The sequence below is a fragment of the Lissotriton helveticus genome, chromosome 5_1 (assembly GCF_964261635.1).
Source record: "Lissotriton helveticus chromosome 5_1, aLisHel1.1, whole genome shotgun sequence".
Classification (NCBI taxonomy): Eukaryota; Metazoa; Chordata; class Amphibia; order Caudata; family Salamandridae; genus Lissotriton; species Lissotriton helveticus.
In genome coordinates, this window is record NC_136065.1 from 67,559,082 (window position 1) to 67,586,292 (window position 27,211).

Below are 27,211 nucleotides of genomic sequence, written 5' to 3' on the forward strand. Positions count from 1 at the left end.
AGGCTGAGTTTGGAGTGGGGGCCACTTCGATCACTGAGCTGTATTTAAAATAGTGAATTTATAGAGCTTGGAGTCCACGAGAGGCATGTAGGCGCTATAGATTACATCACAAATGCACTATTATCCAGCTTGGCCACTGGTGGGATTTCAACTGGGTTTCTAGGGCCACCCCTATCAACATTAGGAACGGCCTAAGTCAAACCTTACTTCACAAAAACAATCCTTGACGCTGTTTTCCTCTTTGTGTGGATGCAGCAGAACGCAGCACGCGTTGGAAAAGGAAAGAACAAGGGGAAGGCTCCTCGTTTCGTCTCCCCTGGGGAGGCGTGGGATTCTGACTCATTCCCAGGTCTACGAATCGGTGTAAATCTGGGAAGGCAGCAGAATCCATGGGTGTTGCATGGGAACTCCCACAGCAACACGCATGCCACGCCCCTTTCACACAAAGGGATGCATGAAAAGGGGCCGTATTTACAAGGACAGGAAAAGCCACACAGGGAGGCTTTGTGTGGCCTTGTAAACATGGGCCGGCGCACTGCGCTGCCGGTGCGTCACATAAAGGGATGCACCGGCGGCGCACGGGGCATGTAAATAGGCTCCTAGGTATCTTCTTACCTGCTGGATACCCCGAGCAGGCGTCCAGGGGGTAGAACCCCGTAAATCACCCCTAGGAACAGAAACCCCAGCTCAGGCCTCTGGGAAGCGGCTGCTCATGGGCTGGGCTCTGAGATGCCTAGAACAAGCCTCGGGAGGGTCGCACTGCAGGGGTGCGGGGTGTGTCTAAGTAAAGGGTCAGCGGTCTCACCTGTGCAGTTGGAGCAGTCCCACTCACTGCAGCCTGTGGGGGTAATCTTCTTACAGGAGCAAGGACACTTCTCTGGTGCTGTCAAAGCAAAGCAGAATTCACATCAGAGAACAAGTTAATGGTGCGAAGGAGAACACTCACACCACTCTCTGACGTCAGTGCACCAAGCCACAGCTCTAATATCACCACAGCATGGTCAGCAAGCTGTCCAGACTCACACACACTACTCTCTGACGTCAGTACACCGAGCCACAGCCCAGTATCACCAGAGCATGGTCAGCAAGCTGTCCAGACTCTCACACACCACTCTCTGACGTCTGCAACCCTAGCCACAGCCCCAATAACACCACCCTGCATGACCCTTCCTGCACACAAACAATAAAAGAAATGCAGTTGTGCAACTCAAGCATTAAGCAGCACATATAGAAGTTTCAAAGTTCCATTTAAAGATTGTTTATGTGCAGGAAGGGAGACCTTTCTGCATAGAACAATATTCCCCCCAAAGCAGACACCCTTGCACTATGGTGTAAAGGTATGTGTGTTGGCGCTTGGCAGCTGAACTCAGCGCCAGCGCAGCGGGAAACCCAGAGGGTCGCCTCATTCTTGTGAATACAGCGCATCCCTGCATTTTCAGAATGGAGAAGCGTGGTGCTAGCAATGTTTGCTTGATGACACACTTCTCCATTTTGTTGATAATATGCCCCTCGAAGAGGTGTCCCTACGTGTGAGGCTGTCAATCTCTCAAAGACAGCGTTCCCCAAACCTTTCTATATTAAGAGCTACTTTTGTTCCAAGAAAGTAGTGGCAAAGTCTTGATGACCTCGAGGATTGTTGCAGTAGGGACCACATCAGAGATAAACGAAATGGAGGCCGCAGCGTGCAGGGTTACTAGCAGCGACCACCCTGCTGTAAGTCACAGTATAGAGTGATGCAAAAATATAGGGCCTCATTTATGAAAAGTGACGCATCGCTGCGTGAAAACAGTGATGCGTCATTTTTCATTGCGCCCTCCTTGCGACACCAATGATGCGTCATATTTACAGTATGATGCATCATGTCGCAAGGAGTTACCGACACGTCAGTATATCTGACGTATCTGTATGGCGCAAAAGTGACGCATTGCTGGAGTGTGTCACAAAAGTGATGCAACTCCAGAAATGTGTCCTTTCACATGGGCAAGCCCCATGAGAAAGGGCTTGCGTCAGTCCTAGAATCTTATAGATTTCACTGCGTCACTTCTATGACCCTTTCTTGCGTCAGAACGCCCCCCCTGCATACATTATACCTGGTGCAGGTATAATGTGGCGCAGGGGTTTACAAAGTGACGCATTTACATAGATGTGTCACTTTGTAAATGTGGTGCAACAAGGCACATTTTTTACGCTGTGGGTGCGTCTCAAAAAGTGACGCACCAACGGCGTAAAAGTGACGCACGGCCTCATAAATGAGGCCCCTGGTATCCAGAATATTGATTATTGACTAATACAATATCATGAAGGGACAGCTATTTAGGTAAGTATACATTCACTATTCTAAACTTCACAACTATGTACCTTGATGATAAATATTTATAATCAATATCAATAAATGTGAAGCTAAGAATGTAAATAAAGCCATACTTACCAGTATATATCCCCATGATAGTGTTGTGGTCACCCTTCTCTTAGAATATTTTGCCTAGACTATATGAATTCTCATTATTGTACTAGAGCGCCAATCACTCCAGTGCATAAGACAAAGTTACTGACAGCAATGTCAGGAAAAGCTTTACCACAATAAAATACCTTTACAGGACTAAAGAATTAACAGCCACAGCAGTAACAGGCACATGCATCAACCATTTTTGCGAGCACAAACGGTGCGATTTGCAAAAATCGGCCGTATGCGCACACAAAAAGGGCTTCTGCGATGCATCAACCTGTCAGCCTCTCGCAATTTAAGAAATCGTGAATTATTGAAATTTCTTAAATTGCGATTGCATTTAGGGAATTGCAAATTGCGATTCCTTAAATGCAATACATGATTGAATCGCAGATTGCGATTTTGCTAATAGGGGGCGCAAATGACCTTCAATTTGTATGTGATGGTAATTTGCAAAAACTTTGAATCACACACACACATGCCCTTGGGGCATGTGTGTGCGCAACGTGTGCACAGATCAGTTTGTAAATTGCACATGCAATCTCCCTTTCATTCCTATGGGCCTTCAGGACCATAGGAATGAATGGTAAGGCATTCCTTAATTGCGACACGCAATTTGCAAAACGTAATTAAGGAATTTTTGGGAATCGCTAATATTATAGCGATTCCTACATGCATAGGCTTTCGCAATTTCTTACTTGCGATTCCTTAATAATCGCAATTGAGGAATCGCAAAAGCCTACGTTGATGCATGCGCCTGTAAGTGTCCACTGGCACAACAGAAATGCAAAACGCTATCAAACTCCAAAATTCAATATGAATTATCATTCAAAGATCAGCTCAAGTATGTTTTGGGTTTTCACTCATTTTGTCTTCAAACATCAGCCAGACAGCAGGGCCGAGACGGAGAGGATGGCTTTTATGATTGAACAGAAAACTCTGGATATCTTCTTTCTGGTGCATTTTTGCAGCTCTCAAAAAATATGCTAATTTTTTCATTTGGAAATGTAGTTCTGAAGAGACGAATATGCCTAAAAAGCAACACATTTGTACCTTTTTCCTGCCAGAAAAGGCTCTGATATTCATCTACATGAAATCTGTCTGTCCTCACCTGTGCAGTGGGAGCAGTCCCAGTATCCGCAGCCTGTGGCTGTCATGCGCTTACAGGTGCAGGAACATGTCGGTGCAGTGGGGGGAGCTGTGGTCAGTGCAGTGGTTGGAGCTGTGGTCGGTGCAGTGGTTGGAGCTGTGGTCGGTGCAGTGGTTGGAGCTGTGGTCGGTGCAGTGGTTGGAGCTGTGGTTGTAGATGTGGTAAGAGCTGTGGTAGGAGCTTCCGGAAATAAAAAATGAAATACACATTGGACAACATGTCATAACTGCTGTCTGATCACACTTGTGACCAATAAGCCATCAGCACAAATAGTCACAGTGTCAAGATCACAAACCCCCTCATAGTAAACAATTGGCCCTCACACATGTCAATCAACTCATCTCATGCAGGACACACCCACCAACTCTCACCCGCCTTCTAGCCATGCGGATGTCAATCACATTCTCGATTTCAGTACGGATTGAGGTTCCCAAAGTTAGCGAGGTTAAACAGTAAATAAAACATACATTTCTATGGTCCTCTTTAGGGAGCTCTATATATAAGATGTACTGATAGTTCAGACAGGAGATCGCTATACCAAGGCATTTTTAGGAAAGCGGTAAATAGGAACGAGGGGCATATTACCAAGGGTGGCGATAGGAAATTATCGCCAGTTTAGCGGCCGTTTTCGGCCGCTAAGCGGCTATAAATTTATCGCTCTATTAGCAAGCTGTCGCTAACTGATGTTAGCGACAGCTTTTAGGCCATAGCGAGAGGTTTGGGGCCCGCTTTGCATATTAGCGATATTTATCGCTAATGACATGCAAAGTGGGCATACCCAACCTGTAACGTCGCTATCGCCTATTAGCAAGGCAGGCGTAGCGATGGAAATATTCCCGCTATCGCCAAAAACCAACGCCTGCTCAGACCAGTTCCTAGCCATGTTATCCAATGGGAGGTGGATAACATGGCTAAGAGCATTTCCTCGCTAATGCGTGAATATCGCTGTATTCTCAGCGATATTCATGCATTTCGCCGCTATCGCTGAATATTTTAGCACAATGGCGAAAAACGTTGCTAATAGCATGTTTTCTCCGCTAACATATCCAGCAATAGGCACCGATAAAAAAATCGTCGCTAAGTTTATTTAGCGATAATTATCGCTACTTGTTGGTAATATGCCCCCGGGATCCTATTTAAGTCCGAGTCGATGGAGTGAATCACTGGCTGCAGACTCGCCCCCGTTACTTCACTAACTACCGGCCCATCGCTCACCTATCGTTCATAGGCAAAGTCATTAGAAGAGCAGTCTATTTTCAACTCCGAGACCACATCAGTGCTAACCATCTCCTGTGCAAACCCCCCCATGGCTTCTGATAACGCTGCAGCAGAGAGACGGCTACCTTACACAGCACAGACAATGCCCCCTTGGCCAAAAATGAGGATGACTACCGCCCCCTGACATTGCTGGACCTCTCAGCTGCCTTCAACACAGTCGGACTTCCCTCCCTCATGCACACCCTAGAGCAGTAGCCGCTGCTATGGGGCTGTAGTGGTGAGTGGGGGGAGTTAAAACAATGAAAAATCCACTTACCTGCCTGCCATTGCTTCTCTTCTGTTGGATGCAGGAAACAGGAATAATACAGGCTCCCAGACTCCCCTAAACCAATCACGAAGTTGCTGTCACCAGCATGATAGCAGCATCATGATTGGTCTGAGCAGCGTGATTTGGCCCTGAGACAGGGACTGGGAGCCTGTACTAGTTCTCCGCCCAGGCTGTGCAATACAGCCATGTAGAGAACATGCTAAGTGCGCATGACTGTTTTGCTGGCCAAGACAGCTGGCCAAACCATTATGGACATGTAGAAAGTACCCACAACTCCTCCCACTGCTTTGTGGGCAGCCCCCACCCCCGCCCGCACCTAAACAGAGCAAGTTTGGAAAAATAAAATGATAATAACAGGGTGTTATTAGTATTTTATTTTCCCTGTGGGGCGACACTCCTCAGCTTTTGCGGAGGAGCCGCCGGTGCCCTGGAGTCTCAAATGGGATTCATCAGCAATGCCCTTCACTAGTTCTCCTCCAATCTTTCATACTGAAAAATGTTTGTTCACACGGGCACCTTCAGGTCATAAAACAGATCCCTGCCACCGGTGCAGTTCCCCAGGGTTCCATACTGTCTCCTGTCACCTCCATCCTTTACTTGGAGTCACTTGGTGTTCTACTCACCTGTAACAGCGCCAAGATTCACCAATGTGCTAACGATACACAACGCTACTTGAAGGTTTACCTCAAAGCCTCAAACACTGCCTGCACCTCTCCCAGACCTGCATGGCCAGAGCTGACCTGAAGCTCAAGACGGAATTTCTGTTATATGCCACGAACAACAAAAAAGATACAGCCCCAACCTGCTTCGAACCCCAACAATCGCCAAATGTCAAGTCACTTGGATTCACCCTAGACGCGCATATCATCCTCAAGGAACACATCGCCAAGAAAGTAAAGACGATCTGGTACAAGATCTCTCGTCTCGAGGAACTCAAACCATTTCTTACAAAAAAACACTTCCCGAATTGCTGTTCAAGCTCTCTTGCTGCCACATCTGTATGGTGGTAATGACCCGCGTCATCGATTCTCAGACTCCACACTGGCACCTGTAAGGGCATCCTACACTCGGTAGCACTTCTCATCCAGGACACCAAGAAATATGGTCACATCACCCCCTTCCAGATGGAAATCCATTGGAAATCCTTGCGAGCCCAGGCCATCTTCCAAACCAGCTGCATCATTTACAAAGCCATCACCACCAGCACATCAGCTTATCTTGCTAACAAACGCCTAATCTCAGTGGTTCATGGCTCACTCACAGCTAGGACACATCACACTGCCGACTAATAAGTGTAAGAAAGAAAGAAAAAATAAAGCAGCAGCCCTTTTCAGAGGATGCAGACAGGATCAGGAACAACATCCCTGTATCCATCAGGACCACTGCAGTATCGGTGCACCCAGGATCTGGAACAACAACCCCGTATCCATCAGGACCGCCCCAGTATCGGTGCACCCTGGATCAGGAACAACATCCCCGTATCCATCAGGACCTCCCCAGTATCTTTGCACCCAGGATCAGGACCAACATCCCCGTATCCATCAGGACCGCCCCAGTATCGGTGCATCCAGGATCAGGACCAACATCCCGTATCTATCTGGACCACCCAAGTATCGGTGCACCCAGGATCAGGAACAACATCCCATATCCATCAGGACTGCCCCAGTATCGGTGCACCCAGGATCAGGACCAACATCCCATATCCATCAGGACAGGACCTCCCCAGTATCTATGCACCCAGGATCAGGACCAACATCCCCGTATCCATCAGGACCACCCCAGCATCTATGCACCCAGGATCAGGACCAACATCCCGTATCTATCTGACCCACCTCAGTATCGGTGCACCCAGGATCAGGAACAACATCCCCGTATCCATCAGGACCGCCCCAGTATCGGTGCACCCAGGATCAGGACCAACATCCCCGTATCCATCAGGACCGCCCCAGTATCGGTGCACCCAGGATCAGGACCAACATCCCCGTATCCATCAGGACCGCCCCCGTATCGGTGCACCCAGGATCAGGACCAACATCCCATATCCATCAGGACCACCCCAGTATCGGTGCACCAAGGATCAGGAACAACATCCCTGTATCCATCAGGACCGCCCCAGTATCGGTGCACCCTGCATCAGGAACAACATCCCCATATCCATCAGCACCTCCCCAGTATCGGTGCACCCAGGATCAGGACCAACATCCCATATCCAACAGGACCTCCCCAGTATCGGTGCATCCAGGATCAGGACCAACATCCCATATCCATCAGGACTGCCCCAGTATCGTGCACACAGGAACAGGACCAACATCCCCGTATCTATCTGGACCATCCCAGTATCGGTGCACCCAGGATCAGGACCAACATCCCCGTATCCATCAGGACCGCCCCAGTATCGGTGCACCCAGGATCAGGAACAACATCCCCGTATTCATCAGGACCTCCACAGTATCGGTGCACCCAGGATCAGGACCAACATCCCATATCCATCAGGACCGCTCCAGTATCAGTAAACCCAGGAACAGGACCAACATCCCCGTATCCATCAGGACCGCCCCAGGATCGGTGCACCCTGCATCAGGAACAACATCCCCGTATCCATCAGGACCCCCCCAATATCGGTGCACCCAGGATCAGGACCAACATCCCATATCCATCAGGACCGCCCCAGTATCGGTGCACCCAGGATCAGGACCAACATCCCATATCCATCAGGACCGCCCCAGTATCGGTGCACCCAGGATCAGGACCAACATCCCCATATCCATCAGGACCTCCCCAGTATCTATGCACCCAGGATAAGGACCAACATCCCGTATCTATCCGACCCACCCCAGTATCGGTGCACCCAGGATCAGGAACAACATCCCCGTATCCATCAGGACCGCCCCAGTATCGGTGCACCCAGGATCAGAACCAACATCCCCGTATCCATCAGGACCGCCCCCGTATCGGTGCACCCAGGATCACTACCAACATCATGTATCCATCAGGACCGCCCCAGTATCGGTGCACCCAGGATCAGGACCAACATCCCATATCCATCAGGACCACCCCAGTATCGGTGCACCCAGGATCAGGAACAACATCCCCGTATCCATCAGGACCGCCCCAGTATCGGTGCACCCTGCATCAGGAACAACATCCCCGTATCCATCAGCACCTCCCCAGTATCGGTGCACCCAGGATCAGGACCAACATCCCATATCCATCAGGACCTCCCCAGTATCTATGCACCCAGGATCAGGACCAACATCCCTGTATCCATCAGGACCGCCCCAGTATCGGTGCACACAGGATCAGGACCAACATCCGCGTATCCATCAGGACCGCCCTAGTATCGGTGCACCCAGGATCAGGTCCAACATCCCCGTATCCATCTGGACCGCCCCAGTATTGGTGCACACAGGATCAGGACCAACATCCCCGTATCCATCAGGACAGCCCCAGTATCAGTGCACCCAGGATCAGGTCCAACATCCCTGTATCCATCTGGACCGCCCCAGTATCGGTGCACCCAGGATCAGGACCAACATCCCCGTATCCATCAGGACCGCCCCAGTATCGGTGCACCCAGGATCATGACCAACATCATGTATCCATCAGGATCGCCCCTTTGCTGCTCCAATTTAGGAAAGAGTTGAAGACTCACCTCTTTAAAGAACACTTCATCACAATGTATCAAGCGTCCTCAGATGGCTTCCTCTCCTGTTACTTGATTTCGAGTCGCTGAGCCATCTCAAATCGCGCCCCAGTGGGCGGGATCCAGGTGGTGCTGCCGTCCGCCGTCCGCCGTCCAATATTTCCTATGTAGGTGCCTTATGTTTTTGTTTACAATTTTTGGAAGGAGGGCAGCTCAGCAGTGCACAGTCTGTGTTTTGACGTGATATTGGTTTTGTCCTAGTGACGCAGAGCATTGGATGAAAGGAGGCTTTGGAACCAAACCCATGGGGTCTGCCGGCTCATTGGATGTGCGCCTGCGTGCCGCGCCAGAGACCTTCGCCAGCACAGAGGTGGCGCCTGCACCTGGGACCATCGACCCTACAACAGAGCTAAAGAGAAAGGGTCACTCACCTCTGTGTAGAGTTTAACCTGCCTCCACTCTGACAAAAGACACTGCAAGGAATGAAATGCTCAAGACCAGTCCAGTGACCTGTTCAGGCAGAGCATTGGCTGCCGGTAAAGGTTGGGTGTCGTGTGCAGGAGTCGCTGTAGTGTGCTGCTCATGTTGTTGCATTCTTGGTGTTGGATCTACCCAGTCCTGAAGCTGTGACAGGGTTTGTAGGTGTCTTAGAAAGGTGGTCACATGAACATGCGGTAGCTATAAAATGGTGCCTGATGTGTGTTTCATTTCATATTTCCAGTGGGCCATATTACTACTCTTCATGGAATGACCTTGGACCTTTGACCCCTCGCCTTCAGTTTATGCCCATTTTCCCCTGGGAGTAGTTGCTGGTGCTTGGCACCGGCACTTCTTTCTAAACTGCACAAAGTATATAAAGTTGCCTGCCACCTGGTGGCGCTGTCTGCCTATGTTTGCGCAGTGCTCATCACTGAAGCGTTGATTGTACTTACAGAAATAAAAGCTGGGCCAGGCAATACTTTCAGCTTGAGGTGACATGAGATTTTCCAAAACATCACACTTGTATTGTGTAATGCTTAGTATTTAACAGGGCTGACAGGGACAGCGGGCAGTGCCAACCACGGTGGCCTCCTGAGGAATACCTCAGGCCTGGCACTTACATTTCTACACATTAAGCACTGACTGAAGCCCACTTCCACTGGGGCCAGTAGAGCCATGGTTGATGCCATCATCACCAAGCTTCAGGCCTCCCCTCCCGTTGAATATTTGCGTCACTGCAGGATCTGAGCTGGAAGAGCATCAAAAGTAACATCTGTCATTCCTTTTTAGGTCTCGGCCTGACAGTGCATGCGCTGCCTCGAAGAGACGTGTTGTATTCTATCTGTGGTCTTAGACGCCGCCCATCTCCTGCCATTGGTAGACGTCAGCGTCGCTCTCATTGACTTTGAAGCCATTCGTCATGGGATGCGGGTGTTATGCCCTCTTCTTTCATTTGACCCTCCCATAGCACATGGGCCAAGTACAGTCTCCTTACACCTCTCCCGGTATGCTGAGCTTTGTTTTCTTTGTGTTCAAGCACTCCATAGGAGTACTTGGGTTTGCCGGCCGTCTCTTTTGTACACGTGCCACAAAAATGCATGCATGTGTATATAAATCAATTTCTCAAAAGTTGTTAAAACACGAACAGCACTTGTTTATTTTTTTTTTGCACAATGCAATGGTATTGGAGTGCTCACTCCGCTGTCCGTTTTGCCGTAGTGGTAACACCAGACAATGGTATTGGAGTGCTTTAACTGCTCACCACTACACAATACAATGACACATTCATTGTTGTAGGCAGGGGGAAGCGAAAGTGATTTGCCTAGAATCACTAATTGTTCCTCAGACCCCGCAATTCGAACCTGGTTCCCCAATTCACCTGTCAACAGCTCTGGCCATTAAGCCACATCCTCGCTTCACTTCAAAGCTCCTCAACTGTTTCTCACTATCACTTCCAGATTTGTTCAGGTAGACCCCGTCAACACCGAATAAGCATTGGCAAAGCCAATAAATCTCGCAAATGCCAGAGCTATTGGCCTTGACAATGTGGAGATCTTTCAGCCATGCTGTCTAGAACCCCATATGCTGTTCAGTATGGCTGAAAGTGACTGAAAATAGTACTATAATGCGTCCAGTGCAGACCAAGTCATAGCACTAATTTGAGTTAGGAGGGGCAGGACAATAACCTCAAAATGGGGGGAGGGAGGGCAGGGACTCGGCATCAACTCAACATCCTATGATTATGGGCTTTCAGTGACTGCCAGCTAATGGTAGAGTACTATTTGGAAAAAACACTTTTTGAAAGTTGTCTTTTTCCTGCCTAAACCCCAAACGGCTTTCCATCCCGTGATGGCTCCCGTGTTCTGAGATGTGTATTGCTCCCAGACTATGGACAAAGGGCTCTGGGTGTGCGGAGGCAGGCTTCTACCTTGACATAATGGCCTGGGGATTGTGCCCAGCATCTTTTTGAGCTTCAAAGGATGCCTATATTGTCACCAGCAGAAAAAGCACACATCTAGGCCTGCCTCCATTTTATCTCTCTAGGCAGGCTGCCACCAAACACAGTGGGAGCATTAGGAACTGCCCAGACTCGTTTTAGTGGGTGGTCACAGCCCTGCCCTCCACCCAGAGGCTGGCACTGGGCAGAAAAGAGGACGCCCTGGACCTCTCCTCAGAGCTCAGAGCACTCTTTGACCTGTGAGGAACCAGGACTGCCTTTCTGTCTGAAGGAAGACTGGACCTGCTTGCCTTGAAGCCAGGACCCCAGAAGTGACTCTAGGGGTCAGTTGGCTGACCTCCAGTTTGAGCTACAGGGACACAAACTTTCAGAAGCCTCTCTCCCTTAAACTGCCCTGCTGACCAACTCGAACTGGACCTACCCTGGATCCAACTGCTGGCTTTTGCTGGACTGAGTCCTACCCCATTTACTGGCACCATTAGCTTTGGATCTATACAGCAGTCTATAAAAACCATGAAACTCTTGGACAATGTCTCTTGCATTTATCATTAATGCCTCAAGTTTATTCCCAATGGCAGTTGCTGTTCCGCTGGCTTCCCTTTGTTTCAGTTGAACAGCTAGAAAATGTCCAGCTTTCTCGCCTCATATCCCTGCCAGAATCAGAATCCTTTCTCAGCCTGCGGCGAGTAAATGGCATTCATGTCATATTTGACCATGGTCAGTTCCCTAAGAGTGTTTGCATTGGGTGAGTGGGCACAGGTAGATGTGAGGTGTTAGATCTTGGCTTCCATGCATCAGTTCTTATTTTCAGCCAGTTTCTTTGCCTTGGTCGAGTCTTGCATTACCTCTCCTCTGATGCACGCCTTCCCCGGTTCTCACAATATAGACAGTGATTGTACTTGAACCCCTGCAGAAAGCCTTGAACGCGATTGAGTAGTAATTTGTTCATCTGCACGGGCCCTATATTTTTGACATATTCAAAGAGTAAGGGGTGGGGCTACCAGGTGTAGGTCCAATTTGATCTCCACCAAATCTTGATAGGAAATTTCCCCAGGTGCAACCTTGGCGCCCACCAAATCTTGTAAAACCCCGGACAGTGCTATAAAATTATGAGTCCTGGTACGTGTTCCCTGAACACAGGAAGTGAAACTGTAGTCCCTTTATCTAGGGTGTATCACCCTATTGGGATCTTCCAGGGCAAACTCAGAAATAGAGTCCCTCAAAAAACAATGGCTCTTGTCTTGTTTCAAGCCCTGCTCGCCGGACCTGTGTATTATGAGGTCAGGGGTTATGTTCCAATCTCACCAAATCACAACCTTCGTCTTGCCAAAGAACGCCGCAGTCTAGCTAGCTTAGAGAGAAAGTCTGGTTTATTACCTACAGGGGCATATATTGATCCAACAATAAGATACGCATCTCCTATTTGCAGTTTGACAAATGCATATCTACCCTCCTCATCCGACCACATATGATTTAGCCAGTACAATAACTTTGTATGTGTAGCTTCCAGTGCTTAAATTTAAAAAAATGGAGGCCAGAGCTCTCTTTAGGAGGCCACTGCAGCTTACACTACACATTGCCCCTGCCAACTTTGCCAAAGACAGTACCAACACAACTACACACTATCACACTCCTAAAGGTGTGACAATTCAGACCATTTCAGGCCCCAAAAGCTATACGAATGTCTTGGGAAGCAGGTAATTGTCATTTTTTAATGTATATTTAAGTAATAATTAACTGTTGCTGTGGTCATCTCTAAATTAGCCAGACAGCGCCGGTGTTGACAATTAAGTGTTGGTGCTGACTACCGGAAATCACCACCTCAAAATAGGCAGTGAGCTACCCACTATTTTAGATGGTTGAGGTATGTGGCCAGTTGCGTATCGGTCCTTCCTGTGGAACTTACATAAAATGCACCCCCACCCATTATCTACAGCATTTTCCTCAAGTGTGCCTCTTGAATCACGGCTGTGTTCTTTCTTTATGTTTGCAATCAGGGCAGAGATCCGTCCTGAGTGTGTACTCAAGGATAGTACTCATGAATGCCTTTGTGAATTCCCAAAGTCATAAAGTTTGTGGTTTGGTCTAAGTTTACCTTTCAGAATTAGGCCCATCATATTATTCTGCTTTTTCAGGGACTCCTAGGATGCAAATGTTGTCTCTATGACTTTTATCCTCCAAGTCAAACATTTTCTGTCAAAGTGCCCAGATTTCTAGGCCCCTCTTAGGTTAATTGTCCCATATTGTCTTCACATCCATCACCTTTGTTACAAATTATGTGACCAATTTGAACTGAAATGTGGGGATTTCTCTGAGGATGGATTACACATTATTAGATGTGAAAGCTACTGTATTGCTTATAACACCAGTAGATGTTTTGATGTCTGCGGCTCCTCGCCTCTCCGACTCCCTCACCCTCTTTGACCATGTCAGGCTGTTCTGCGAACCACCCAGCCGCAGTCCCTGCAGGTAACAGCGGTGGGACTGTGGGGCCGAGTGAGATGAAATTTCAAGGGACGATGCAGAGAGAAAATAAATAAATAATTAATTTTCCCATGGCATCGTCCCTCGAAATCACCCTTTATTCAGCCCCACCGCTCCACCGCTTTTACCTGCATGGACAGCGGCTGGGACCACCACTTGGTGCCAATGCTCATTCTATTATAGCCCCCAGGGCTTCCCAGTGCATGGCGTCTTAGATAGTAGTGCGGGATCGCCGTCTCTGTAGGAATTGTCGTGTCGTGTCTGCTCACATCTCATTCAACAAGTTTTGGTTTTGAGTAACCCTGCTTTTTGTTGAATACAGACTCTCCCGTGTACTCACAATAGTCTTCCTGTACTTGTTTTTGATTGTTCAGTGCGGATATCACATCCCTGATTATCACCACGAAGGTCACGGGCCCTGCTGGGTCGGAAATACCACCGGCAGAGCAGTGAGCTACTCTAACATATTCTTGATTTTATCCGAATTATGCTTTGCTCTCAGTAGCTCAACCTTACAAGGTCTTCCTCCCCTGTTTTTCCCTTGTTTTTTTAATATAGACCTCTATGCTCGACACAGCCACGTTAAGGTATGTTTTACCTCGATGTCACAAGGCACCCACACGCAACTAGGAGGTGTTTCATACCGCACTATGTGTTTGATTGAGTCAACCACGTCTAGTTGCACTTTATTGCACATTATTATGTACAGCCATTAGGACGTTTATATCTCTTTACACGTAACAATTTCACTCTGACCACAAACACCACAGACCACAGACACCATCAGCAAAAATCGCGGGAAGCCCTAGCTATGCACGGACGCCACGTCTGTGTTTGGGCGCACTATTTGCCTTTATATCCTGGAATGTCATACACCAGTGGAAGTCACAACAAATGCTCACTCGAAATGAGGTGTTTATCTTTGTTTGTACACCAACATATGGGATGCTCCATTGTTACTCTTTTGTTATTTCAGCCCTGAGGATTCGCATAAGCGATGAAACACGTGTCGGCTGGCTGTTTTACAGAATGAAGAATTTCTTCGGATTGTTTCCTTACAGGAGACCCCCAAATTTTCTGTTGCTTTGTTGCTTCGTGCATTGTATTTTGACTCATATACAACCTATTGTAATTTCTTGTGTGTGCATAGGGTATTCTTTCTGTTCATTTGGTCGGTGGGCTTGTCCAGTAACCGCAGAGTGGTTCCAAGGGTTCTCCACTCACCCAGTTGCACCACCTACACACAGCACGCTACACAATCCATGGGCACACTCTTGGCTGAGCGCCCTTTGCTTATCTGACACCTAAAAACCTTTCAGGAATAACCACATCTCAGGAGCTCTAGCCAGATGCCACCATATTCTTTGAAGTCCAGCCACGCCCCCTCCATATTTAGAACTCTAAAAATTGACTTTAAATAACATCCATCCATTATTGAAGAGACTTTTGGATTCCACATCAGCCGTGACCTTTGCTCCCTGACCCAACAATGCCTCAACTGATCATGAGGGGTTTCAGGATTTAACAGAAAACTCTGGAGATCATCTTTGTGACACGCGTTGCATCTCTCAGGAGCGATGCTTACATTTGTATGTGGAAATGATAATTTGAAGAGAAGAACATTCCCAAAAAGCAACATATTTGTATTTTTTTAGGCTGAAAAGGCAGTGAGAGTTGTCTACATGAAATGTATTCTCACCTGTGCAGTGGGAGCAGTCCCAGTATCCGCAGCCTGTGGCTGTGATTTGCTTACAGGTGCAGGAACATGTCGGTGCAGTGGTTGGAGCTGTGGTAAGAGCTGCAGTTGTAGCTTCTGGAAATGAAAATGAAAATGTACATCAAAGCACGTGTTATACCAGCTACCTTATCACAGCTGCAACTTAGACGCATAATTCTGCGCACACATTGTGTCTGCGTCAAGATCACAAGAATCCCCTTAGTGGACAACTCTGGCACACAGGACAAGCAACTCATCCCACGCAGGACACACCCCTCCCGCCCACCTTCCAACCATGTCACAGGACACACCCCTCCCGCCCACCTTCCAACCATGTCACAGGACACACCCCTCCCGCCCACCTTCCAACCATGTCACAGGACACACCCCTCCGCCCACTTTCAAACCATGTCACAGGACACACCCCTCCCACACACCTTCCAACCATGTTACAGGACACACCCCTCCCCCCACCTTCAAACCATGTCACAGGACACCCCCCCCACCACCTTCAAACCATGTCACAGGACACACCCCTCCCGCCCACCTTCCAACCATGTCACAGGACACACCCCTCCCCCCACCTTCAAACCATGTCACAGGACACCCCCCCCACCACCTTCAAACCATGTCACAGGACACACCCCTCCCGCCCACCTTCCAACCATGTCACAGGACACACCCCTCCCGCCCACCTTCCAACCATGTCACAGGACACACCCCTCCGCCCACTTTCAAACCATGTCACAGGACACACCCCTCCCACACACCTTCAAACCATGTCACAGGACACACCCCTCCCACCCACCTTCCAACCATGTCACAGGACACACACCCCCGCCCACCTTCAAACCATGTCACAGGACACACCCCTCCGCCCACCTTCAAACCATGTCACAGGACACACCCCTTCCACCCACTTTTAACCATGTCACAGGACACACCCCTCCGCCCACCTTCAAACCATGTCACAGGACACACCCCTTCCACCCACTTTTAACCATGTCACAGGCACACCATTTCCATCCACCTTCATAACATGTCACAGGATACACCCCTCCAGCCCACCTTCCAACCATGTCACTGGACACACCCCTCCCACCCACCTTCAAACCATGTCACAGGACACACCCCTCCCACCCACCTTCAAACCATGTCACAGGACACACCCCTCCCGCCCACCTTCCAACCATGTCACAGGCACACCATTTCCATCCACCTTCATAACATGTCACAGGATACACCCCTCCCGCCCACCTTCCAACCATGTCACTGGACACACCCCTCCCACCCACCTTCCAACCATGTCACAGGACACACCCCTCTACCCACCTTCAAACCATGTCACAGGACACACCCCTCCCGCCCACCTTCCAACCATGTCACAGGAAACACCCCTCCCGCCCACCTTCCAACCATGTCACAGGACACACCCCTCCGCCCACCTTCAAACCATGTCACAGGACACCCCCCCACCCACCACCTTCAAACCATGTCACAGGACTCACCCCTCCCGCCCACCTACCACCCGTGTCACAGGACACACCCCTCCCGCTAATCTTCAACCATGTCGCAGGACACACCCCTCCTGCCCACCTTCAACCATGTCACAGGACACACCCCTTCCGCCCACCTTTAACCATATCACAGGACACACCCCTCCCACCCACCTACCACCCGTGTCACAGGACACACCCCTCCTGCTCACCTTCAACCATGTCACAGGACACACCCCTCCCACCCACCTTCCAACCATGTCACAGGACACACCCCTCCCACCCACCTTCCATCCAAGTCCCAGGACACACCCTCCACCCACCTTCCAACCATGTCACAGGACACACCCCTCCGCCCACGTTCCAACCATGTCACAGGACACACCCCTCCCACCACCTTCAAACCATGTCACAGGACACACCCCTCCCGCCCACATTCCGACCATGTCACAGGACACACCCCTCCCACCCACCTTCCATCCATGTCCCAGGACACAACCTCCACCCACCTTCCAACCATTTCACAGGACACACCCATCCGCCCACATTCCAACCATGTCACAGGACACACCCCTCCCACCCACCTTCCTTCCATGTCGCAGGACACACCCTCCCGCCCACATTCCAACCATGTCACAGGACACACCCCTCCGCGCACCTTCAAACCATGTCACAGGACACACCCCTTCCCCCACCTTCAAACCATGTCACAGGACACACCCCTCCCGCCCACCTTCAAACCATGTCACAGGACACACCCCTTCCCCCACCTTCAAACCATGTCACAGGACACACCCCTCCGCCCACCTTCAAACCATGTCACAGGACACACCCCTTCCACCCACTTTTAACCATGTCACAGGATACACCCCTCCGCCCACCTACCACCCGTGTCACAGGACACACCCCTCCCACCCACCTACCACATGTGTCACAGGACACACCCCTCCCGCTCACCTTCAACCATGTCACAGGACACACCCCTCCCACCCACCTACCACACGTGTCACAGGACACACCCCTCCCGCCCACCTTCCAACCATGTCACAGGACACACACCCCCACCCACCTTCCAACCATGTCACAGGACACACCCCTCCCACCCACCTACCGCACGTGTCAGAGGACACACCCCTCCCACTCACCTTCAACCATGTTGCAGGACACACCCCTCCCACCCACCTTCCAACCATGTCACAGGACACACTCTTTACCCACCTTCCAACCATGTCACAGGACACAGCCTCCCGCCCACCGCCCAACCATGTTGATGTGTATTACCCTTTCCGACATCACTGATCAATATAGATTGCAGTCCCCAAAGCTAGGCATCTATGAGGTTAAACTGTAAATAAATCATGTTATATGGTTCTATTTGGGGAGCACCAGATATAAGCCCTTTTTATTCTCTAAACATGAGGTCACCAGGGCACTGTTTGGGATGAGGAGGTTGAGGCCAAGTCTCTCCAGCACTCAGAGTCGACTGAGTATATGACTGGCCTCAGCGTGTACGGCTGGTGAACCACAAGTCTTCATCAAAGCAGGAACCACAGCTGGATCCATGTGTCTTTGAGGGGTGGACTTCGGGCTTCAGCAACTGGGAGGTACAAAGATACGGTCCACCCGGCCCTCAAGCCTGAGTTATGCCTCATGACCTCTCAGCTTGCTACCTGGTGACAATGCACAGAGTAGGTGTAGGTGAAATGGTGAATTTCTTTTTGTGAACTACACTTAGGGCCATAATATCAAGAAAGGGCTATACATTATCGCCGCGTTTATGGGTAGGAAACTGCAGCTAAAGCGGCAATAATGAGAGTGATAATATGAACTTGTGAATTCCCATAGACGCCCAGGTTAACACCAGAATATGGGCTTCTATGGCAATTCACAAGGGTATATTATCAAGCCCATGATCGCCACTTTAGCGGCAGTTTACTGCTGATAAAAGCGGTGATAATGTATCACCCTTTCTTGATAATATGGTCCTTTATTTTTAGTAATTGTATGAGTGATTATATGTGTTTATTAGAGGAAACATACTCATGTTATTGTTAGAGGGGCGATCCCAGGGGAGGACAGACTCGGCACCTGACCACCCTGTGACCCACCTCTCCTAGGAACACAGCCGAGCAATGGCGGGAGACCCTCAGGGAGAGGATCTCGAATCTAGGATCGTACGCGCTGCGCTAGCACCACTCGACAAAGGGACAACACACCGTAGGATAAAGAGAACGTATTCTTTATATCTTCAAGTAAAAATGGATCTTTATGATCCGCAGATTCTTATGTACAGGCGAGCATGGGCTCAAAAAGTCTCGGTAGGGACAGGGTAGCGGGACAGTCTCAAGGTTCAAAGCCTGGAGCCAGCCCTCAGGGAGGCCGGATGGGTGATCGAAACTCATCTCTCGAGGGGAGGTGGGAGGTGTGATCGAGCTACTCCTCCCTCTCTCGTTCACGGGGAGCGCTCTACCCCCTGGCCGGGTATGGCGCCTAAGGTCGAGGTCGGGCTGGGGCCGGGGCGGCCATCTTAGGGACTGGGACATGGGCATCGGTCTCGGGTACCAGGGAAATGGAGGGAGAGGACGGGGAAGCCGAGATTCGGGGATGTGGGTCATGGAGGGAATGGTCGGGGGAATCCGGGCCATGGGGTGCTGTACGGGTCAGGAGGGATTACTACGGGTCAAGGAGGACCACGCCACGAGGCCGGGTCCAACACGCGTCCCCCCCAGCTGAAAGTCGGGGAGAACTACCCATCCTCTTGGGGGTTCTCTTCGCTGAGGCGGAAGAACCTGGAGAGGCCGTCAGCGTTGGCGTGGTCGGTACCAGGGCGATGCTCTACGGTGAAATCCATCCCCTGGAGGGAGATTGACCATCGCAGCAGTTTGGGGTTCTCTCCTCTCATCTGCATGAGCCAACGCAAGGGTCGATGGTCTGTTTGGACTCGGAAGTGGGGTCCGAACAGGTAGGGTCGGAGTTTCTTGAGGGCCCAGACTACGGCGAAGGCTTCTCGTTCGATGGTACTCCATCTCTGTTCTCGGGGCAGTAACCTTCTGCTGATGAAGGCCACGGGCTGATCTAGGCCTTCCTCATTGAGCTGGGACAGTACGGCTCCGATGCCATTTTCAGAGGCGTCGGTCTGGTCCACAAACTCCTTGGAGTGGTCCGGGGCTTGGAGCATGGGGGCAGAGCACATGGCGGTCTTTAAGGCGTCGAACGCCTCTTGGCAGGAGAGGGTCCAATGCACGCGCTTGGGCTGCTTTTTGGACGTCAGCTCTGTGAGGGGACCCACTATGCTGCCGTAATTCTTTATAAACCTCCGGTAGTAGCCGGTGAGGCCCAGGAAGGCTTGGACCTCGGTTTGGGTGGTGGGCGGTTCCCAGGCCAGGATGGCATCGACCTTCGGCTGGAGAGGGGCGACCTGCCCGCTTCCGACCTGATGGCCTAGGTAGGTCACTGACCCCTGCCCAATCTGGCACTTGCTGGCTTTCACCGTCAATCCTGCCTGGCGCAGGGCTAGCAACACCCTCCGCAGGTGCCGGAGGTGCTCGTCCCATTGTGAACTGAACACCGCAATATCGTCCAGATACGCGGCGCTGAACTCTTCTAGCCCGGCCAGGACTCGGTTCACCAGTCTTTGAAATGTGGCCGGGCGTTTTTCATCCCGAACGGCATCACTCGGAAGTGATAGTGACCGTCCGGGGTGGAGAAGGCGGACCGCTCCTTGGCTCCCTCTGTGAGCGCAATTTGCCAGGAGCCGCAGGTCAGATCGAAGGTACTCAGGTAGCGAGCAGACCCCAGGTCGATGAGCTCGTCTGCGCGGGGAATGGGGTGGGCGTCTGCTCGGGTGACTGCGTTGAGCCCCCGGTAGTCCACACAAAACCGAAGTTTGGGGACAGACCCAGGGGCCGCGGCTTTCGGGACCAGTACCACTGGGCTGGCCCAGGGACTGTCAGAGGGCTCGACCACTCCTAGGGTGGGCATTTTCGAGACTTCGCCCTGGATGCAGGTCCGGACTCGGTCAGGCACTCGGTAGGCTCGGTGTCGCACTGGCGGGCTGTCCCCGGTGTCCACATCGTGGTCGCACCAGGCGGTGACCTTGGGGACCAGGGAAAACAAATTGGGGAACTGCCCCAAGAGCTGGCGGCAGTATTCACGCTGCTGAGGGGTGAGGGAGGGGGAGAGGCTCACTCCGTCTACGGAGCCATCCTTCTCTTTGGCACACAGTAGGTCAGGGAAAGGCTCCGTTTCCTCTTCTGCTCCGTCGTCGGTGGCCAAGAGCAAGCTCAACTCCGTCTGCACGAAGTGAGGCTTGAGGCGGTTCACGTGGAGAACCCGAAGGGGGTTCAGAGGGGACTGGACTTCTACCAAGTAGGTCACTTGGCTTTTCCTCTCCACGACCTTAAAGTGGCTGGTCCACTTGTCTTGGAGGGCGCAGGGTTTCACCGGGGACATCACCCAGACCTGCTGGCCCGGTTGAAACTCGACGAGAGTGGCATTCTGGTCATACCGGCGCTTCATCTCCTCCTGACTTGCTTCGAGGTTGGCTTCGGCCAGCGCTCGGAATTTCCGTGTCTGGTTTCTGAGGGTGAGAATGTAGCGGAACACATCTGGAGGTGGGTCTTGGGGGGCTGTCTCCCATCCCTCCTTGACCAAGCTGAGGGGCCCCCGGACGGGGTGCCCGTACAGCAGCTCAAATGGGCTGAACCCCAGGGACTTCTGGGGGACCTCCCGGTAGGCGAACAAGAGGCAGGGGAGGAGGACGTCCCACTTGCGCCGGAGGGGCTCTTCTAGGCCCATGATCATTCCCTTCAGTGTTCGGTTAAACCGCTCCACTAGGCCATTTCCTTGGGGATGGTACGGGGTGGTGAATTTGTAGGACACTCCACATTGTTGCCACAGGGACATCATGTATTTGTAGATAAAGTTTGTGCCGCGGTCGCTCACGACCTCGCAGGGAAAACCCACTCGGGAGAAGATCCCCATTAACGCTCGACCCACCACGGGGGCCGTCGTGGTGCGGAGGGGGATGGCCTCGGGGAATTGGGTGGCGTGGTCCACCAGGACGAGGATGATTCGGTGACCTTGGGAGGTTCTAGGGTCCAGGGGCCCTACGATGTAGATCCCGACCCGCTCAAAGGTGGTACTGATGACGGGGAAGGGTTGGAGGGGAGCCCTGCGCATTCCCCCACTTTTTCCACTAGCCTGGCGCGTGAGACAGGACTTGCAGTGGGCTTCTACACTCGCTCGCATCTTGGGCCAATAGAAGTACGTAACTAGGCGGTCATAGGTCTTGTCCTGGCCCAAATGTCCCGCCAGGGGTACATCGTGGTCCAGGCCCAGGAGGAAGTCTCGGAAGTGTAGGGGTACCACCAGCACTCGGGCTGACCCTAGCTCGGCAGACTTCTGCTCACTGTACAGGAGGTCATTTTCCCAATACACGGAATGGGTTCCAGTTTGGTCACCCGCAGCTTGGGCCGCGGCCTGTCGCCAAAGGCCGACCAGGGAAGAGCAAGTGGCTTGTTCCTGGCAGAACTCCTCTCGGGAGGGGCCCCCCTCGTGACGCCACTGCGCCAACTCGGGCAGATCATCCAGCTCAGGGATCTGTGCGGGATCGGTATGTGAGGGTTCATTGTCGGTAATGGGCTCTCCTCCGGGGGAGAGGCCGGTGGGCTCAGTTTGGTCGTCCCTGTCTTCTTCTACAGGGCGGTGGCTGGGAGGCTCGGCGTCGACCGCCCCGAGGGGGGGTAGTCGGGCGGACATGGATCGGGTGGTGGCGCACACCCACTTGGGTAGGCCCATCATGCCCAGGTGGGTCTTGCGCTCCACCTGTCCCCACGGGGAACTTTCTAGGTCATTGCCCAGGAGACAGTCTACAGTTTGGGAGGCTCGGACAGCGACTCGTAATTTTCCTATCACTCCCCCCCATTCGAACGGTACTAGGGCCATTCTACATACACTCTCGGTGTTGTCAGCGGACAGTACAGGGCACAGGACAATCGGAAGGATCTGATCCTCTCTGACTAGGTGGCTGAGGACACCGGTGATACTCGCCCCAGTGTCGCGAAGGGCCTCCACTCGGTGGCCGTTCTCCGTCACCAGTGGCCGGTACTTCTTGGTATTGTCGGGTAGGGGGGCCCCGGGAATCATCTCTCGGTCTCCTAAGGAGACTAGGGCCATGGCAGCGGGTTCCCACTCTTCAGTGTCCTCCATCTCCTCCCCTAGGGCTATGATGCCTACCTGTCGGGCTGGGGGAGCTGTCGTGGAGGATATCGGGGCCATGGGACACTGGGGGTCACTGGCGTAGTGCCCTGGCTTTAGGCAACAGAAACAGGAAATCGTGACCTGGTGCCCACGGTTACCCGGGGGAGCGGGATTAGCGGGAGGGGGTGCTGGTAAGGTCTGGGGTTGGCGTTGGGGGGGGCTACGCTGGGGTCCTGACTGGGATTCCCTCTGTCTTCCTTGGTTCCCCCCTCCCCTCTGGCGGGGAGATCCCTGACTACTTCGGGGGTAGTCTCCTACGGGGCCCCGGGGGACCCGGGTGTTCACCCAGCGATCGGCCTCCACGGCCAGCTTCCTTGGGTCTGCAAGCTTGCTGTCCAGCAAATGCTGGCGTAGTTCCACAAAACAGTTCGCGGACAAGTGTTCCCATGCAATGAGGTCGATAAGTCCTTCAAAGGTGGTAACTTTGCTGCCCTTGATCCACCCTTCTAATGCTCGACTGTAAAAGTTCACGTACTCCACCCACGTGGTGCCAGGAATCTTCTTGCGCTCTCGGAACCGCTGGCAATACATTTCGGGGGTGAGACCATATCTCGTGAGGAGGGCCTCTTTCATGTGGCTGTAGGAGGTCTGTACTGAGGACGGCAGATCGAGAAGGGTGTCTCTCCCCTCGCTCAGGAATCGACCCCACAACCCAGCTCCCCAATCCTTCCACGGAACTCGGTGGGAGGTCATGGCAACTTCGTAGGCCTTGAACCATTGCTGGATATCGTCGTTCTTATAGTATTCTTTCACCACATCCTTGGGGATGTGGACTTTTGGTTCTACCGGGGGAACGACTTCACGGTTCCCCGAGGTTCGATTTTCTTCGCTCCGGACCTTTAGTTCGATCTACTTCAGGCCGCGGTCGTGCTCCAGCTGGAGTCTCTTGTCTTCGTGCTCCCGTTGGAGTTCTTCTCCTCCAACTCTCCTTGCAATCGTAGCTGCTCTACTGCTAGCCTCTTCTCTGCTAGCTTTAACTCGCACTCAATTTTGAGTTTTGCCAGTTCAAGTTCATGATTACGGTTTCGGTCTCTGTCTGCTAGTTCTTCCGGAGAGAGGCCCCCATCTGGTGCGCCACTCCGTACCGGAGCGCTGCTGCCTACTCTTGGGATGGGGTCGGGTTCGGTCGTTTGCTCCTCTCCTCCTTCGGACGGGGGAGTGTTTTCCTCGGACTCTACCCAAGCTTGTAGGGCTTTCTGCATGTCTTCCTTCGTGTTCAGGCCTGTGGTAGCGATGCCTCGTGCTTTGCAAAATTATTTCAGTTCTTTGTGCGTGTACTCTTCCAGCCGTTCTTCACGGAACGTGGTACTCGCGTCGGCTTCAGTGGAACTCTTGGCGTTTCTTTCTGCCATCTTTGTTCGGTAGTGCGTCAGCCGCTTACTGTACGATCTCTAGATTGTGAACTCGGATCCCGTCGCTTGCCACCAATGTTAGAGGGGCGATCCCAGGGGAGGACAGACTCGGCACCTGACCACCCTGTGACCCAACTCTCCTAGGAACACAGCCGAGCAATGGCGGGAGACCCTCAGGGAGAGGATCTTGAATCTAGGATTGTACGCGCTGCGCTAGCACCACTCGACAAAGGGACACCACACCGTAGGATAAAGAGAACGTATTCTTTATATCTTCAAGTAAAAATGGATCTTTATGATCCACAGATTCTTATGTACAGGCGAGCAAGGGCTCAAAGAGTCTCGGTAGGGACAGGGTAGCGGGACAGTCTCAAGGTTCAAAGTCACTTGCGGGTGCGTATCCGGCGCGCAGCTCTCAATCCTCGAGCTGGGGGATACGGAGGGATCTTGGGTCCAGCCGGACCAGGATAGTCTCTGAGCCGCGATCGAGTCAACTGGGCTCGAGCAAGGAGGTAGCAGTTCTTACGGTCTTAGGGAGCCGCGATCGAAACAGCAGGGCTCAGAAGTCTCACGGTTGCAGGGGAGTCGTGACAGCGTCAGCAGGGCTCAGGTGGTCTTGGGCAGAAGTCCTTCTCTGCCAGGTAGGAGCCGCGACAGCGTCAGCAGGGCTCAGGTGGTCTTGGGCAGAAGTCCTTCTCTGCTCGGTAGGAGCCGCGACAGCATCAGCAGGGCTCAGGTGGTCTTGGGCAAAAGTCCTTCTCTGCTCGGTAGGAGCCGCGACAGCGTCAGCAGGGCTCAGGTGGTCTTAGGCAGAAGTCCTTCTCTGATCGGTAGGAGCCGCGACAGCGTCAGCAGGGCTTGGGTGGTTCTTCAGGTTGCAAGGGAGCCGCGACAGCGTCAGCAGGGCTCAGGTGGTTCTCGAGTAGAAGTCCTTCTCTGCTCGGTAGGAGCCGCGACGAGGTCAGCAGGGCTCACGTAGTCCAGGATACAACTGACTTGATCATCCCAGAGCAACCCTTGATATAGGACTCCTCGCCTTTGATGTCCGGAGTCCTCGCAGGCAGGGGTCTTAGCACCTGGGAGCCGGTTGTTGGGGGTTCCGCCTCGGCGGCTCCTTTCATCCTTTCAAGTTGGGTCTGGAGGGATCCCAGACACTCAGCAGGCCTGGAGCCAGCCCTCAGGGAGGCCGGATGGGTGATCGAAACTCATCTCTCGAGGGGAGGTGGGAGGTGTGATCGAGCTACTCCTCCCTCTCTCGTTCACGGGGAGCGCTCTACCCCCTGGCCGGGTATGGCGCCGAAGGCCGAGGTCGGGCTGGGGCGGGGGCGGCCATCTTAGGTACTGGGACATGGGCATCGGTCTCGGGTACCAGGGAAATGGAGGGAGAGGACGGGGAAGCCCAGTGTCGGGGATGTGGGTCATGGAGGGAATGGTCGGGGGAATCCGGGCCATGGGGTGCTGTACGGGTCAGGAGGGATTACTACGGGTCAAGGAGGACCACGCCATGAGGCCAGGTCCAACAGTTATCTTATGTGAAAACTGGTTACAAACGCTTCACCTGCATGCACGTGTTAAGCGAGATAATCCCAGCAGACTGGTTCTCAAGATGCTTTTAAAGTTGATTGCATTTTCACAGATGATACAATCAGCAGCTGTGAAGATCACACCAATGTAACCTTAAAAAAACACAATTGAAGGCTGTAGTCTGCTCACACAGAGACACTTCGAAACGGAGGGGTCAACAGGGAGAAGGACCATCCTTCGCCCCGCCGCCTCCGCTACCTGGAACCACAAGAAGCTTGAGGTCACCTGACCGACGAGACCTTCCTTGGTGGTCAAAGGCCTTCTTCAAGATTTTCACTCCACATCATGAAGTTTCCATGAGGGATCGGCACAGTCTAGGACTGACCCGACCACTGGCAGGGGGCCAGAGCGTGGGGCGTGATGAAGGCGTGACCCGGTGAGGACCCGAGAGGATGCCTGGGGCAGCTTTGGAATGATCTTGACCAATCAGATCCATCCATTATTGCAGCGACCTTTGGGTTCCACTTCAGTTGTGACCTTTGCAACCAGACCCAATGATGTTGAGCAAGATGAGGCATGTCACAATTGTGTTCCCAAACAAAAACCACGTGGGAGGAATGGACGCCAAATATGAGTCAACCCTGAGGTCAGTCAATCGATCTGGATTTATAGAGTGCGGCACGTCACCCGTGAGGGTCTCTAGGCGCTGGAGTTGCTGCTTCATGGTGATCTGTTCATTTGAGCAGCCAGGTTTTGAGTCCCCTCTTGAATACCTTGCCAACGGTGGTCCTCAGGAGTAGGGGAGGCCGTTCCATGCCTTGGCCGCAGGGTGAAAGGAGGAGCGTCCTCGGCTGTTCCTTCAGCGGATCCAAGGGGTGTCTGTGAGGAAGCGGAAGATGTATCGTAGGTGTCTGGCAGGTTGGTGGAAGGTGGAGTCCACCATAAACTTGAGGTTTATAATCACAAGGCAGCTGTAAGGGAGAGGTGTGGCACAGCGGCCAGAGCAGATGACTCCGAAGCAGGGGTTCCCGGTTTGATCGCCAGCAGCAGCAGCAGCTCCGCATCATGTGACCCTGGGCAACAGCTCACTAAATATCCCTGACGGCCCCCAGCGCCTGGATACCCTTAGGGGGGATAAGTCACGCTATATAAATC

The 27,211-nt window shown here is 52.2% G+C and overlaps 1 protein-coding gene across 1 annotated transcript in view; it reads right to left on the minus strand.

Annotated features, from left to right (window-relative positions):
• LOC144752383 (uncharacterized) overlaps positions 1-27,211 on the minus strand; it is a 182,083-nt gene that overhangs the window by 69,522 nt on the left and 85,350 nt on the right. The window contains exons 7-9 of the mRNA XM_078640318.1: positions 15,406-15,519; positions 3,558-3,776; positions 806-883 (exon numbers count right to left, since the gene is read on the minus strand). Coding sequence (XP_078496444.1) covers positions 806-883; positions 3,558-3,776; positions 15,406-15,519 — 411 coding nt within the window. The remainder of the gene's footprint in view (positions 1-805; positions 884-3,557; positions 3,777-15,405; positions 15,520-27,211) is intronic.